The 18,079-nt window shown below is 31.7% G+C and overlaps 1 protein-coding gene across 1 annotated transcript in view; it reads right to left on the minus strand.

The window, feature by feature from the left end:
* LOC118747674 (probable chitinase 10) overlaps positions 1–13,920 on the minus strand; it is an 87,934-nt gene extending 74,014 nt beyond the window's left edge. The window contains exons 1-2 of the mRNA XM_036481735.1: positions 13,886–13,920; positions 12,807–13,050 (exon numbers count right to left, since the gene is read on the minus strand). Coding sequence (XP_036337628.1) covers positions 12,807–12,809 — 3 coding nt within the window. The 5' untranslated portion in view covers positions 12,810–13,050; positions 13,886–13,920. The remainder of the gene's footprint in view (positions 1–12,806; positions 13,051–13,885) is intronic.
* Between the last annotated feature and the right edge of the window lie 4,159 nt (positions 13,921–18,079).

Genomic DNA, 18,079 nt, shown 5'->3' on the forward strand with positions numbered 1-18,079 from the left:
CGACTCACCGATTTATTGCCGTGGTAACAAATCGGCAACATCATTTTTTCTATGTCAATTTTGCATAAAATAAGTTCTCGAAAATTCCCAAACTTATGAATTTGGCGTCAACAGTATTATCCAAAATCGTCTAATTTTTACCAAAAATAGGATTGAAAAAATAGGAAGCCACCTAGCGAGAGAAGGAATTAATTCCGCTTGTAAATTCCAATTTAGTATACAAAAAATAAATGAAGTACTAAAAAATATAAAATTATTCCAAAAATCGCCTGTAGCAATAATAAAGCGATAAGAAAACTACTCATTGAGGTATTAGGAAAACGACTCGTCCAGCCGAGATACCTTCGGCGGACATGTTAGAGCGACTGGTAATAAGAAATCGATACAATGGCGATATTGCCGGCAGTAAATTTGTTACCTAGGGCAACACATTTTCTTATTTCCGGCAATAAAAAATTGTCTGGTGGACAGTTAACAAATATACTACATATGTATGTACATTAGCGTAGACCGAAAATCCGTTTTTTTTTTAGAATTTTGATTTGTAGTAGCAAAAATATGTTTTATTATGCTCTAAAAGCAGTCTGTGTGAAAAATTAAAATTTTTGGTCAATATCTTAGGCTCGCCCAAGTCCATCAAAGTTCAATGTGCTTAAAAAATAAATCGATTGTGTTAGTCCTACATAATTTGGTATATGTACCTTTTATTTGTAGGGAATCGATGTAAGCTGAAAAAAAATTGTTAGCGCTTACCAATCAAATTTCTAAAAAAGTGGATTTTCGGCCAACGCTAATGTACATATGTTATGACATAAAGAATGTCAGACGTCATACTCATCGTTAAATGTAAGAAAACATAAAATTACTAACCGATGTGTAAAAACTTTGGTAGGCGTTTCAAATATTATGATCTACTTTTAGGAAGTGAAAACCAATTCAGTTGAATGCAGAGCGACAGATAGTGATGGCAATTTCTATTATATGGACATATGTATGTACTTTAGTAATACTCAAATATTTGAACATTGATACCAACTCTTTGCATATCGAGCCTTAAATATTTTGTAAAAATTTACATTTATAGATTGGCTGCAATCAGATAACCTCTCCCTTCGCTCAAAGCTCACCAAAATCTAAATTAAAAACTACATAAATAACCAACTACATAATACAGCTACCTAAAATGAAAAGCCGTATAGCTGCTACTTTTGAAAAATTTGCCACTTTGCATGACTATTATTAAGTTTTTTTTTTTGTTTAGCCATCACTTGCCATTTATGATTTTCCTTTTCCATGCGCCACTTTATACGCTGACTGGCAGATTTTCAATGCAACACCGGCCAACCATTGATTCAGTTACCGACTTGTTTTTCCACTATTGACGACTACTGCCTAGTTGGTTTTCCATTTCAACCAGCATTGCGGATAACTTTCAATGCACAATCAGGCAATACAACCACTAGCGCGGCACAGTGTGTGAAGTGGCTGAAGTGAAAGGCGAATGTGTTGATATCGGTTTGTATGTATGTATGTATGCACCTCTGAAGCTTTTCATATAGCACTATTTTATACATATTTTTTTTTATTATTATTATTGCCATTATTGTTGTTGCTGTTATTGCAATTGGTTGCGTGGCGCCGGCGTTGGCCATATTGCGGTAATTCACTTACAGTTGCGCGCACGTTACACGATGCCGGTCGCAGCAAACATACATACGAGTATGTAGGAATACCTAGAAAATATACCCCCTCATACAAATACACGTACATATGTATGTACTTACATATGCATGCATGTAGGCATGCAGCCTTACTTGTGTGAACCGAAACGTCTGCGTGTGCATACGAATAAGTCTGCATTTTCAATTATCTATGCGATTAGCTGATATTTCCATCGTCTCTTTTCGAATTCAACTCATTGCTAACTACATACATACATACATACATACATACATGTAACGAGTATGTGCTGCTGTGCTGTTACGGTGCTTTGCATTTTTGGAAATTGTCAGTTTATTGACTACCTTTTTAACGCCATAAAATAGTTTATAAACGATGTAATGTAATGCCTGCACGATTCAACTACAAAATAAGGGTTTGGTATTTGAGGCGACCAATAAATTGCATGAGCAAAAAAAAAACAAAAACAAAGCAAACCAAATGATTACTTAATGATTATGAGCGTAGTTATTGCATAGTTTTTGCACTATTCGCTATCAAAAGAAAGTGACTTGGGGTCAATGGTCATGGGATTGGTATGTGTTGGAGTAGGTATTGTGTAGTCGACTAAGGCGAAGAAATTAAGCAATATTTTCATATAAAGGTGGAACAATAAAAAATTATCGGTATTTCTATTTTAACTAGCCTTTGCCCTCAGCTATGCCTGCGTCAATTTCGGTTTAAAATTATGATTTCCAAAGTGAAAAAAAAGAAAAAAGAAAGAAATTCATAAATGCATTTGTTAATCTGCCTGAATAAAAAAACCAGCATTTTTTGTTTCATGTCACTATTTCCAAATACATAAAGCTTTCTCTAACCTCATTCGTTTGCCATCCATATCGTAAAATTTAATGTTACCTGCTGATAAAATTGAATTTGACGTTTTAAATAGCTGGCAGTGCTCTTAAAAATATTTTCGTACTAGAACGTTTAAAAAACTCGTTCTTTTGACATGCATATTTTAAAATTTTGATCAATTTATAATTGAAAGTAGAAATTAACTTTTTAAGCAGGTGGCATCACTTTTCAAAGAACATGCTATAGGTTAACTCAGGTCATAGGCTACCTGTATGCCAAATTTTATTCAAGGATCGACCAAAAACCATACTTACGCACTAACTCACATATTTTCACATTTATAATCTTAGTAAAATTTCATTTAACTTGTCAATTAAATTGATTTTAAATTCCTAAGCTGATGGCAATCCTTGCCAAAAATATCTCTCGTTTGATAGCCATACTAATGTACATATTTTGTTTAACTTGTTAATTAAACTGAGTTTATAAACAGGTGGCAGGGTCTTTTAAAAATATTATAAGAATAAAGTCTACTTAAACCTCTGTCGTTTGTGTAACTGTTTTAAGAGCTGGCAAGACCCTCAAATTTTTTCCAAATAAATCGTTTTCGAACCCATTTTGTTAGATACTCACATTACTGTGATGCTATATTTAAGTTATTAATCAAACGATTTTAACTTTTTAAACAGGTGGCAACCCACCTTAAATAATTTTCAAAATAAATCGTTTTGGAACACGCTTAGCTCGACATCTTCACTGCTTTAATATATTATTTAACTTATTATTTAATTGACCTACAATTTTGAAAAAGGTGGCAACGCCTCGAACAATATTTTATATGTGTGCAAAATTTTATTGATAAACAATTTTAGCGTAAAAGAACAACAAACGGCAACCATCGTTTGTTTTTTTTTGCCTTCAGGAAGCTTCTCATAAAATCCATTAGTCATTGGCAGGCGGCGTAAAATTAAAAGTCCCTCCATCGGTGTAACAACATCAAGACGCACACCGCAAAACAGAGGTGAATCTCGGTCAAACACTTAGCAAAAGTTTAAGCGCCAAAATGTTATTATTATTAGATTTTCAGACTCCACAAACTAGTTCAAAGAGGAGTAGGGATTTAGCGTGACCTTTGGTAACCCAAGGGGCCCATTTTGTAGTTCAAAGTGAGCTGGTTACTTAACCAGCGGCCATGTGTACCTAACCTAACCCACCCTTTTACATAGACAAGATTTTACCAAAAACCCGTATTTTGTCTGTTCATGGCATGACAATATAAAAAAGAGCTCATGAAGGTGAAGACGTCATTGACATTTTAGTCAAGGCTAAAGACAGGCACATCATGATTTAAGTAAATTTTTTCTTCAACTGGAGTCGGCATGATTTGATCGTTTTTGCTTCATCAAATACATGGATATGCGCACGTATGTTATCTTAATCGACAACGAAATTAGTTCGTGATATTTTTGAAGTTGTTGGATTCTCTCAATCTACTTAATAATAACTGATTTTTATTTTTAAACAACTAATCAATTTGTGTAAAAAAGTAAAGTGTATGTTTTGTTGGCAACAGGATAGTAACTTACTAATTTAGTTATAATTACAAGGATGTTTCCGGCACAAAAAAAATATGCTGTGCATTTAACCAGAACCACCTACCGACATGTACATATTTCGATCCGCTGAATCCGAATCTGAGGTCCATTTGACTTGTACACCGGCAAAATTTCGAGCAAACGATTCTTTTGCCATTTTTTCGCAATTTACTCGAAATTTTGAGGGTTTACGAGTCAAACGGATCTCAAATTCGGTTTCAACGGTCGAAAATATGTTGGCAGGCGGGTCTGGTTAAATTCAAACACAAAATAAAATTAAAATCAATAAAAAAAAGCTATGAAGTTATGACATTTTTCATAAAGAGACGAATTATAATTTTCCAATCCAACTGATAAAAATTTTCTGTAAAATTACATCGAAGTGAATTTGGCAAAATCTTTAGAAAATTCACAACTTTCTAAATTGTCTCCTGATTTTGGTAAATGGTAGCTAGTTTTCTCAGAATGAAACATCCTTTGCGAAATAATGACTACAAGAGACTAGTTTCTTTTGAAATTTTGACAAAAAATGTTATAGAAGTGGAAAAAATAATAAAAACTAGTGAATATTTCGGTTTTATTCGAAAAAATTTCCACATATTTAAAATGTGGTCACAAAATTTAAAAAAACTTATTTCTTTAAATAGTAAAATGATTTTTATTTCCAAAGCCAGATAAAAGCTTAAATTTTGTGTAGGAAATGATATAAAAATATTTTTTAAGAATAAGTCGAGAATTTGGATACGAATACGACCTGAAGTATGTAACTTAAAAAGATCATGATCATTGTAACATCGTGCAATTAACTCAATTTTTATGATCCAAAAGTTACCTAAAATATATATATAGTGAATATAATAACGCTCAATATAATCTATTTTTTAATCCGCTTAGTTTTTTTTGTGGTATGCAAGTGTTCATAACTATGTGAACCTCTGAGAAGGTCATTTAACTACAAAACCTTTATCAACAATCGAAATATTTTCCTTTACTACATACTAAAATGTATGTGCCCGTAACATACACTTCCTTACGGTCAACGCAAACTTAACACCTCTTATAAATTTATTGCCTTTAAAAAAGTTTCCCAAATCCGCGCGAAAGTATCGAACACTAATTACTTTTCATTTTGACTTTGTGAAAAAAAAACAAACACATTAGCAAACACTTAAGTTGAAATGAAAGCGAGTTTTGCAAGTATATACATACATACATACATACATACATACATACATACATACATACATACATACAAATACATGTGAGTTTTCACTAAAGATATTTTACAGCGCTAACTTCCTGCTCAATCAATGGGCAGCGCACAGTGTTACACAGTAAAGTCAAAACAACGAATATTTAGACAAGCCAGTCAAACAACTCACCAAACATATTGTCAGCGACCAGATAAGCCAACAACGATTAGTTGTGTATACGAACGAAGAAAACTAAAATCTCACCGCGACGTTTAACCTAAATTTGTGGCCCCGCTTAATCAATATTTGGGCAGTAAAGATCAGGCAGAAAAATAAATGAGTAAACCAAATTGTTTAATAGAGGCAAACAAAATGAATTATTTAACAGCGGATGTCTGCCGATCCGCTGACTGTCTTATTCCAAAAGCGATTGCTGCCTATCGGCTGTTAAGCAATGTCCACTGTTAGCCTGTCAAGACTACTTCTCGTAGTATGTGTGTGTGATAGTATGTATGTGGCATGGCAGCAACAACAAAAACAAAGATGAAAAGCAGTGAAAACTGGTGCTTGGCTGATTGCCTTTACCATCGGTAAAATGTTAATACATAGCGATGAAGTGATGATGGCGAGTAGCGGCGAGGACTTGCTTACCTGCATGCAGTGTAATTATTGTTAATTAAATAGGAAATCTCACGATTACGCACTCGTCCGCTGGACCACACGGCACATACTTATGCTACATACTTATTTTACAGGTATTTTCAGTGGTGGCCAAATAGTTAGGAAGACTCCCCTTTATAGGTTTTAATAATTAATTTTTTCTTACAAAAATTTTTTTACAAAAATTTTATTTATACTACTACGAAAATCATGCAACTCAAAACATCAAACCTTTTACAAGACTTATAAATATTTGCCAAATTTCAAAAAATGGTCATCAAAATTTAAAATTGTTTAATCAGAATTTCTAGAAAGAATTCGGGTATGTATCATATTCCTAAGACCAAAACTTCGATGGTAACCCAACATATGATGATTTATTACTACTCTAATACAAACCAGGACTCTTTTGTTATTGCATTCTATTTTTTAATAAACTTTCTTTAAAAAAGCCTAAAAAAGTGGATTTCGATTTGAAAAGGCGTGATTTATAGTTTATATTCCGGAGCTCGTTTCTGTATGCTTTTCACCGAGGCCTTTTATTAGACTCGCATTTTGTCCACATACATACATCAATTAAACAAATTTAAGGAAAATCTTTGCGTTAGCGGTGGGCGTGTCATACAAGCCACCAGCCACTTTTTTTGCCACCAAAATTTATTTTTATCACCAGCCACTTTTTTAGCCACTTCTTGAAATTATTTTAAAAGTTCTTTTTTCATGCTAAAAATTAAAAATTTTTCCATCATCCATATGAAAAGAGTGTGCCACTCCTAATTCAATTCAGCAATAAAATGTACATATGTATTATAACTACTATTCCTCATTGAAAAGCCCTCCAAATTCAAAGCTGTTGTCGAGTATAATTTTGTACAAATGTACAAGAAAACACGAACACAAATTTTTGGGTATTTCTATGCTTATTTTAAATATTTTTCAAAGATATTTGTTTAAAAAAAAACTTTAGATATAGACGAATACGCGACCGATACTGGTTCCGAAGAACCGTCATGCAATAAGATTACAAACTACGTATGTATGTATGCATATACTGAAATATATTCATCTATATAAAATTCAATCTAAAGTATGCAAATTTTTGGTGTTCTTTATATTTTATGTGAATAATTTTGTACCTGAATTAGAAAAAATAAATTTAAAAAAATATTTTCATTTGCAATGAAAGTTTTAGCCACGTTTAAAATCGAATCTGGCCACCACTAAAAATTGACAGCGGCAACACTGGTTATGTAGACAGTTACCGGTCCTAGTCGCTAGTGCGTATACGTATCATTATTTGAAAGTAAATTTCGTAATTTTCATTAGGGCAGCAAAATTTTTTTTTTCATTTTTCATTATTTACTTACATATCGTCGTTTAAAGTGCAAAACCGCGTATGTGTGGTTACATAAATTATTTTCTAGCGAGTAAAAACACTCATATTTCAAAATGATTCTCTTTTTTATAAAGCAATCTCATTTCGGGCTAGTATATTTTCGGACGAATGGATAAGGATTGAGCCAAGAGCTTCGGTTAGCAAATCCAATTTATGGCAGCAAATGTCAGTTACGCGGTTGTGTACTTTAAACGACGATATTTATATTACGGATACTTTTCACGCAACTGATATGCACACAGACATACTTCATGAAACTTCATGCATCATGCATTTGCAATAAAGCATTGATTTTGTGCGCAGGAAATTCGCGTAACTGAAGAGAGTCGCAAACCTGATACTGAAAATATGAAATAAATGAATATGAATTAAGTAAAATTGGATCGAGTTCGTAGCAATGCAGACATGTGGCTTTTTTTTCAGAAAGATGCATATGTACATACATATGTATGAATGTACATTATAGTGCCCATAACGTTGTACGAAAAAATTTTAAAGTCGTGAATTCAAAAGAATTCGCATGGAAAAATATGAGTTTGGGAATGAGAATAAGCATTCAGTAATTCTGAGGAGAAAAATATAAGAAAATATGCCTTTTGGGATCATGCTACCCAAAATGTGAAATCTCGGAAAACTATGGTCAATTTTTTAATTTTCTTTGGTGCAAAGATTATAAGCCAATTCCGGAACCACTCAGAATCACTGAACCTCATTCTAAAGAAATACATGGTTATTTTCATTAACAATATCAAATTTTTCGTGCGAAAAATTTAGGTTTCGAAAATCGGTCGGATGCAGCCACTCTAATGTATATAAGTACATAAGTTTGTATGTTAACCTAAGCAGCACAATATATTTATGTGTGTATGTAGTCATACACATCCATATGTCGTGTGCGTATAACACATATAGTTCTGCATAAATGAATGAATTTAATATGCGCACATACATATATTTACATAAATATAGTTATTGACATATGTACACATACTAAAATACACACGAATATATCTATACAGCTATCAAGGCGTTATTGCTGTTGGAAGCTTTAACCAAATGCGGTCGAGTTTCGAGCTGGTCAGACTTGTTAGCTGCAAGCAAACCTAATTTTCTGACGGCTAATACATATACATATGTATGTATGTATAAGTATAGCTATGTATGTATGTATATATGTACATAAACGCGTATACGCACACATTTAAGAACTTTCATATGTGTTTGCATTGCTAAGACTATTTTGTGTTAAACATTTAAGTACTTGCAGATGTTAAATAATTTTAAAAATTTAATTTTTGGTGTGAAATTGCTTTGCGCTCGGTTGGGCGTAAATGCAAAAAACGAAAAAGCCGGGAATGGTTGGGAACTATTCAAATTAAGTTTAAGATTAATATTGGGACTAACGTTAAGAATAGAATAGAGATTAAGTTAAAGATTAATGTCAAGATTAAAGTTAAGATGAAGATGGAAATGTCTTTTAAGATTAAGAGTAAGATTAATATTAAGATTAAGAATTAGATTAAGAGTAAGATTATGACTAAGATTAAGATGAAGATTGAGATTGAGATTAAGGATAAGATTATGAGTAAGATTATGACTTAGATTAAGATTGAAATTTAAATTAGGATAATTCTTCATTACTAGGAAGAAGAAATTTCACTTCAGTCGCGTATGGGATCCACACACTATTTTTTTTTTTATTCACAATTCATATTCAAATAAAATATTTTGCATTGAAATGTACCAAAGCTCATTCAACAGGAAGTTTCAAAAGTTTCGATGAAAATTTTGAACGACTCGCTTCCAGAGACAGGAGATATACATATGTATATACACTGGCGATCATAACTGTATGAAAGCTAAAATTTTTTTGTTATTTTTTTATCAAATTATGGATCATGCTTTAACAAAACCTATATAAATCAAACATTTGTATCTAAATTTTTAACTTTTTAGCCAGAATGTTTATAAAAAACTTTAGTATGCAGTTACAAGGCTGATAGAATTTTAGTAAAACATGTGCAAGCATTAAGCGGCTAAAAGATCGCATTGATTTTTAATCATTTTTTTTATTGACGGTGATTTGCACTTTTTCGCATGAATGAATTCTTGTGGAAGAATATTTGCGCAAGACCTTTTGCGAAAAGAATAAAAAACAAACTTGCACATATTTAACTAAAATTTTATAAGCCTTGTAACTAAAGACCCAAAAACTTTATAAAAATTCGAATTACAAAGCTCAAAAATTTGAAAGTTTCTGTTAAAGCATGAACCATATTTTTGTAAAAAAAAAATAAATAATAATAAAAATTGTAGCTTCCAAAACATTTTAAATATTAAAACGAAAACGCCATTCATCCACTTTTGACCGCCAGTGTGCATACATATGTACATACAATATAAGTATATTTTAATTTTGAAATAAGAAAAAACTTAAACAAAAATTGCATTCGAATCCACTCTCTTTGCAAAATACGGTTTTCTGATGACTTTTAACAAGGCTTGAATTTTTTTTTATTTTGAACAAAATAATACAAGAAAAAGTGAAAATATTTGTTTTGAGGTTTTTTATAAACTTCCCCACATTTTTTCGCAGTCGTTTTCGAGATTTGCTTAAAACTTTCTAAATGCTTTTTAGGACATTTACGAACTGTTTTTTGGACTTTTAGGGTCCGTTTGTGGTCTTTTGCGGGATCTGAAGGGATTTCTATAGACCTTCCGGCTTTTTTTGTGATTTCCTGAATTATACCCCTGACTATTGCTAAAATTCGGGTTTAATATCGTTTTTATATATGTATATTAGTATGTTTTTTGGAGAGAGACCGAAGGCAAATATTTACCTGATCGATCTCTTGGTAGATATGCTGGTGAAATTATTTTCTGATTTTATTTTATCAGAGTACTTTTACACCTTCCTTCGTATTGAATACAAACTAGATTTGCAAACCTTTCTCCACTTTTATGAACGTATCTTTCTTTCTACATATTATTCCAAAGTGAATGAATAAAGCAAAAAAAAAACATGTGAAATTAAATTGCTTGAAATTGTCACTTTGTTATTGCATGCATGGGCAAGTTTATCCGCTCTTCGTGACGAAACTAGTATGCTTGAAAATTTAAAGATATTAAATTGTAGCTGTGAGCCGACGATGAAGTACAAAAACACATATTTCGGCAAAAATACAACAAAAGTAGTAGCAAAAATTTAACAGCAAAGACGTGCAAATAAAAATTTTAACGGTACTTTCAAATGCAAGTTTTCTATAGTTTAGCTTATCATGTTGTAAATTTCTTACAATGAAAGCTGTAAAAATCCAAGCACTGCCTTTTACTTCAACACAAAGCAAGTTCGCTGTTTAAGTCTTCGGTCTTTTAGCATAGCAAAATGAGATGCTTTGTTTTGAAGTTTAACAAACGTTTGCTAAATGAAATGTGCAATAAAAATTCAAATGGCAAAATTTAATTCTATCATAAACACCAAATTGAAAGCACTTTTATTATTTTATGTTTATTACTTTCCGGCGGTAACTATGTATGTATGTAAATAGGCGGAGCACCTTTCCAAAGCAAGTTTGTGGCTTAAGTCTTTTGATTTTTATAGGCGAAGTTATACAATGCAAAAAGTAGAAAAAATTGCATATAGCTCAAGTGTTTTTAAAATAAAAATAAAAAATCAATTCAAATGACAAATCACAATTAATAATCCTAGTAATGAGTTGTCTTTCCATATGTTTTATGTTTAGGGATTATGTTTTTTAATCATAAAATCAAAAAAAATTTTACATTTTTTCGAGGTGGGCTTAATAGGAAATTTGCTAAACCAGCCAGTCTAGTCATATTCCTAAAATCCAATCCTATAAGCTCTGCTTAAATACTTATTTCGTATATAGTCTCTTGTGTAATACGTGTTGAGTAGAATCGATGCATAATTAAACGTTAGAAATTTAACCTGGTATTACCTGAACTTTACTAAAAAGTGAAATCGAGTTTAATACCACTGGGCGAAGCAGATCTGTGAAAAATATGACGCAACCAGGGACCGAACATAGCAGTTATTGATGAAAACTGTTATTGAAAAACTCAATATGACGAAAATGTTCTGCAAATAAGTGCTTCGATTTATTTATCGATTTATTTTTTTCACCGAGAATCAAATTTGAAAATAAATTTATTTTTGTAATTTTTAAAAAATAAAAAAAAAAATTTCAAAATGAATAAAAGTATAACAATTATTTTTTATTTTCAATTTATAAATCAAAAATAACAATTATTTTTTATTTTTATATAAATAATCTGCAAATAACAGCTGCTTTTTAGATTTTTATATTATATGTCTTAGATAACAGTAATTGAAGTCTCTTTTTTATATAAGTCATCAATAAAAATCAGTCAGTGACTTTAAAATTTAAAGGTCATCAATCTTTAACACTTTTCATATAAAAATCAAATATAACTGTTATTTTCAGCTTATTTAGATAAAAATCAAAAATAAGAACTGTTATTTAAGGAGTAATTAAATAAAAGTCAAAAAATAATTGTTAAAGAGCTATTTTTATAACAAAAGTTGTAACTGTTACGGTTCCTGGACGCAACTAATTCAAGGCATTGAGCCGAATGTAATTGGGTCAAAATCGTGGAAAAGTTTTTCTTGCCCTTGCCCATAAAGATTTTTTTGTTTTTAAGCGAAATTTTTGTTAGACCTGCTAAGATAAATAAAATGGACCATATTTATGGCAAACTGCTGCTTTTCAACGTTTTTTTCTTCATTCTTAGTGCATCGATTTCTCTTAGTAGACGAATATTTTATTATTTTTTAACAAAACGCTTAGTTCCTCATTTTTCCGACTTAAATACAATTGTGCGTCCTAAAGAAATTTAGTTTTTGAAAGCGTCATTAAATTTTTATTTTATTTTATTATTATTTTTTTTTTTCAAATGCCAAGCAATTTAATGTTGCTACTCTTTTGCATTGTGCACAAATATTAGCGCAACGAAAGTGAAACTCGCTTTACACGCTTCCACTTGCATATGTACACAGTGAATCTTACATGAGTTTGAGAAACGGCGAAAATTGTGCGCATACATGATTTTTATTTAATCTTTCTTTCTTGTGTTTTGTGCAACTTCATTTGCTGTGCATTGATTTTTCTGCACAAATAACGAACACACACACAGGCATGAAGTAATAAAATTAAAGTGACACGTACGTTAAACGCAAATAACCAAAAGAAATCAGTCATTCACTGCAGCGCACTTTGTGTATACGCCTGCCTGCCTGCCTGCCGCAATGCATTGGTTGCTTGCTTGCGGCTTGCAAGTTTGTGCCTTAAGTCTTGCGTTTGAAGTTTTGTATTTACATATGTGTGTATGGTATGTATGTAGGTCCTATGGATCCATATTCATGTGTGTATGTGTGTGTGTGTGTATTTCAATGCAATAACTTACCATTTTATTCGAAAATGCGTAGTCTCAACGCGTGAATTCCAAATAACAAAATGTCGTTTTGTGTGATTCGCTTTACTGAGCGCTACACTAAAAACAAATTTTAATTTAATTTTTCCAGTTAATTCAATAGAATTCACAGTAAAATAGAACAACGAGTAAGTATGTTTAATTATGCTGCGTGTTGCACAATTTACACAAATAACAACAAAAAACAGTTGTTGATTTAGTTAAGCTGCAATTTGCACTAAAAGAAAAATAAAAAAGCGTTAAAAAAGTCAATTAATTAGATGCGATTTAGCTGAAAAACACTGGATATGGAAACACAATATCATGAACAAATGGAAATGTTAAATTGTCAGCTGTTTTTTCATTGATTTGTACGAACTTTCACTGTGTGTTCGTTTAGTTTTTGCAAATTCGGTTTTAAATTTAAAAAAAAAGTTTTGAAAAATTCAGAAAATTTAAAAAAATTATATTTTATGGCTACTGCTAGCATTAAAAAGTATTTTAAATGTTAAGCAAATAAAACTTATAGTAAAAAAATTAATTTGCATTTAAAAAGTGAAATCGTGGCTAGCGAAGTCTATTAAGCACAGCAAATTTTGAATTTTTTTTTAGCGCATACAAACAAACTACGCTGAATATTGCCGCGAGTATTTAACTGAATAAGCTCTTGAATGCTTTTATATTGTAATTTTTGGTATTAAAAAATTTACAAAAAATTAAGAAAACATTTTTTTTCAAAAATTAGTTTTAAACGCTTTTCTGAAAGTCAAGTTCTCAATTGCAAGTTTTTCAATTGCCGCAATGAAATAGCAGTTTAATGCCCAAGAAAAAATATAGCAAATTGTCACAAAATTTTTAATTTTTTTTTACACCAAAAAGTTTTTTAGAAAAAACTGTATTTTTCAGTTCCACGAGTTGCACACGTTAACAATTTATAAAATTTATTTCTTTTCACGCCAAAATTGTTTATATTTTTTGTAGTTTTTTATAATTTCTTTTTTATAAATATAGGTTTATTTAGTGTAATGTAAAAAAAATATATTTCTTCGCTTTTATAATTTTTGCGCACTAACCGTTCAACTGATCTCAACCGTTGGAGTTGGTAACTGTGACTGAACAACTAACTCTGCTCGATTTGTGCGCATACGCAGCACTCCTTGCCTCGAGTAATCAAACAAGCAATAAAGCAAAAAATAAAAAAAAAACAGCAACAACACGCAAACCAACTGAAGAAATTACGTTTATAAGTACTGGCTGTATATGAACTAAAAAAACAACAACAACACCAATAACTACAACAACAACCTCCACAACTCAATAATTTTGAGTTCTTTTTCATTAGCTCACAACTCAAAAGCCAGTAGTCTACCACCACCAACACCAACTCAATGTTTAGCCAGCCAACAAGGCAAGCCAGTGAGTGAGCCAGCCAAGCAGCCAGCCGAGCAGCCATCCAAGCAGCCAGCCACCCATTTAAGCCAGTTGTGCTACATATACATTACCATTTTGACCAAGCCAACCATACATGCCTTGCCTATCCAGTAGCTGGTTTGTTGCGCTGGTTTTAAGCCAAAAGACTGTGCCTACTGTCAGCAGTCGGCACTTGTTTGTTAGCTAACTACGTCTACACATATTTCCAGTGCGATTATCTTTTACTCAATTTAGATTTTAGTCTTTCATGACTTGAGTGCATTTTGTAGAATTCCCAATATGAAATCCAGCTCATGGTTCGTGCGATGTATATGTATATATATAATGTATGCGGGGCTACATTTAGCGTGGATTTACTCACATTGAATTTGTCCACATGCTCGAATACTAGCGATGTGTAATGATTATTGATGGATGTTTAGTTATCGAGAGTGTGGAAAATTTCGAATCAGGTTCAGAAAGCAATCGGTATTTTGGTACAAATATATATATTTAACAGAAGAAATATATACATACATACATACTTAAATATATATGTATTTATTAACATATGTATAAAAATAAAAATCACTCAAATAGAGACCTTGATACATGGAAAATTTTTAAATAATGTTTATAATCTATCCCTGAAGATTTCATTAATTTCTTAGCCCAGGTGTAGGCATATTCAAATAGGTAGAAGTAACATCGACGGTTCTCTCTTTTAGATTAAGATTACAATGTCAAATGTAGAACAAAATATTTCAAATCGCATTGAAAAATCTTTTATTCTCATATTTTTTTATTTGTTAACAATGTTGTCCAAAGTGTAAACGCTGTATTTGTCCTTGGAAAGGATGAATCGATACTCCGAACGCAAACAAATTTACAAAAAAGAAAGTCGCACCATTTTTTACAAGCTTTTATTTAACTTGGTCTGTATGTATGTTTGTTAGGGGCAAATCTTGCAATCAAAATTTGACGAACTTCCCGATCACCTAGAGACTTGAAACTTCACAGTTGGCTCATAACCCGATGACAATGCAATATGAAAGATGAGTTCATCCGATAGGTGGCGGAGGAGCCGAGATATTTGAAAGACCCGTATTTACAGTCCGATTTGGTTCATATTTAGAGCGTATAATAAACTTCATGAAAAGGAATAACTCCACTAAAAATTTGCCGATAGGTGGCGCACGAGTCGATATATTTGGTAAATCAATATTTATGGTCCGATTTCGTTTATATTTAGAAAGCTTGATTTAAAAATATTTGTTTTTACAATTAACGTATTTAATTTAAGTTTTTTATTTTTAATTTTTTTTTTGTACTACACATTACCTGCTACGATATTTAAAATAGCAGAAAATTTTTTTGACAATTTAGAGACCAAAAGCAATAACTAAATACATGTAAATGTTGTTTCCGCTCGTATTCTACTACCTGTTTCGTATGCCTTAGATATATTTAGGCACATTTTTAACATTTTGAATGATCCTGTAATTCTTCATAAATCGCTATTCACTGATACTACACACCTTTTCGATAAAAAGGAAAAGTTGGAAGGATATAGTTTCTGCTGAATGCTTCAGACATCCAACTTTTGCGGAAGAAAAAAAATACTCTGGGTGCGGAATCAGGAATCTTTTCGAATGGACCTTCAAATATAAACAAATGTCTTTGTGGCTTCCAGATTCAATAAGTGTTTTCCAGACTAAGGTTCTTGTTATCAGCGAAGCATGTAGAATAGTCTAAGCCACAGATCGACCGACATAAGCAAAGATGAGGGCGCTTGTCTCTGTGCCAATTGTTTCCAGTCGAGTACAACAATGTAGACCGAAGCCAAAACTTTAGCCTGCCGGGCATAGGTCGATTTTGGATATGTCAAGGTAAAAAACAGTTATTTAGAGTTATATAAAGAGACAGAAACTCGCAGCCGCCAGCGTTGGTTCCCAATTATGCGCGTTTTCCAGAGACTTTGTCCACTTAAGAACGAACTACCTATCTCCAATTCCCATTCTTAAGGGATACAAACTGTGCTAATAAATAAACAATAATGGCCTTATTCATAAAAAATAAAGTAGGTTTAAACAGCTTTATAAAATGACGGTTTCATACGTTTTTCGGTTTATAAACCTTTTTTAAAGCTACTTTATTTTTTGTGAATAAGGCCATTAAAGTATAAAGAAATTAAAAACAGACTTTTACAAATAAGAAAATTGCAAAGGGGTTGATCGAAGCTATGATCGGAATGAAAACCTTTAACTACTAAGTCAGCGCGTTTGCGTGGGTGTGGAGTGCTGTAGTAATTTCTTAATGTTATCAAGTTAATATCAACGTTTATCTTTTATCTATAAGCGCTTTCGTTTTAATGTGCATAGATATGTATTTGAGACAAATACATACATACTTATACAAATGTGTGTAATAATGTCCATTCGTTTAAAATGCTTGAATATTAAAAGTAGTATTTCTGATGGGAAAAAAATAATAATTTATGTTAATTTTGTACTCAAACTGGCTATGATATTGCCATTTGGCAGTCGTTTCATAATTAACTAAATATGTTTAAGTTTGAACAGAAAACCAGTTTGTACAGAGTGTTTTATTTATATTTAGGTATAACAAAGCATATTTTCTGAGATGTGCTTTGTTTTGGTTTCTATGCTATTTTCTATGTTTCTGAAAGGAGAGCTTTAAAGTTAGCAACAAAATAAATGAAAATGAATTAAATAATAAAAAATTCCATAAGCCGAAATTTGTCGCAGATCAAATGATAGATCTATTGGAATTTTGAACTGATATTTATTGTTTGAGTGCTAACAGATGCCAATGCTCGGCATGCTGCGCGGCGCCTCAAAAGTACATTTGCGTTGGAAAATGCAAGAATAGAGTTGAAACCCAAAAAAGGTTTTGTAATGCAAAAAGTCTTGCCTATGGTCTTATTTCCTCCTGCAAAATTGTTATTTAATGTTTTTTTTTTCTAGCCTACGTAATCTTCTTCTCTGATCTAGCAACTACGGCAATGGTGCGGTCATCAAACCAGAGCATTGTGTCTTACAAGTTTTAACTACGGTGGCCATTCGTATCGATTTTGGCGGCACAATATTGATTTTTAGAAAATTATCCCGCTGAATATTTTTTAAAAGTCGGACGTATAAGTGTCCCGATTTTTCATTTTTGTACCGATTAAATCCCGACTTTTAGTGTTTTATTTATTAATTTAACAAAAGTTTTCCCATACACTGGCCCAAAAACAATTTTCCATATAGCATAACATAGTATATCGTAACATAGCCAGCATCCTTATTTTCTTCTATGTTTTATTCTGTCACACTGGTACCCTCGCCATATTGCATCCAACATTCTTGTAAGTTCTTTTTAAGGTTTTTATAATTATTTTATGTTTTTTTATTTTAATGAAACGGTTCTAACTTGAATTTAGTGCAATTATAAAAAAACTAAAGGTTCAGTTACTCTAGACTTAACCCAAATGATCAATGATTGCTCAACACGTCAACTTAGCCAGAAGCGAAAATATTTTGTTTTTGTATTTTACTTTTCAGCTAATTATCAATTTGCCGCCTATAGTTTAGCCACACCACAAAATTCCTGAACAAAGTTATATTGCGTTGACCAATATATTAGGTTATGTTACGTAAATTAAGTCTAGACTAAGTGAACCTTAATTTCCGCAAAAAATTCATGGATATGGAAAATATAACCTGTATATACAGTGTTGAAAATATAAATAGGGAAGAGATAATTTAGCATTCCTTGGGTAGTCCCTTTCGAATATTTAATGTTTATTATTTTTTCATGAAAATGTATGTAGCTCGTTATATAACAAAAAAAAA

This window comes from Rhagoletis pomonella, unplaced genomic scaffold (assembly GCF_013731165.1).
Source record: "Rhagoletis pomonella isolate Grant_MI unplaced genomic scaffold, Rhpom_1.0 Rhpom_scaffold_00012, whole genome shotgun sequence".
Classification (NCBI taxonomy): Eukaryota; Metazoa; Arthropoda; class Insecta; order Diptera; family Tephritidae; genus Rhagoletis; species Rhagoletis pomonella.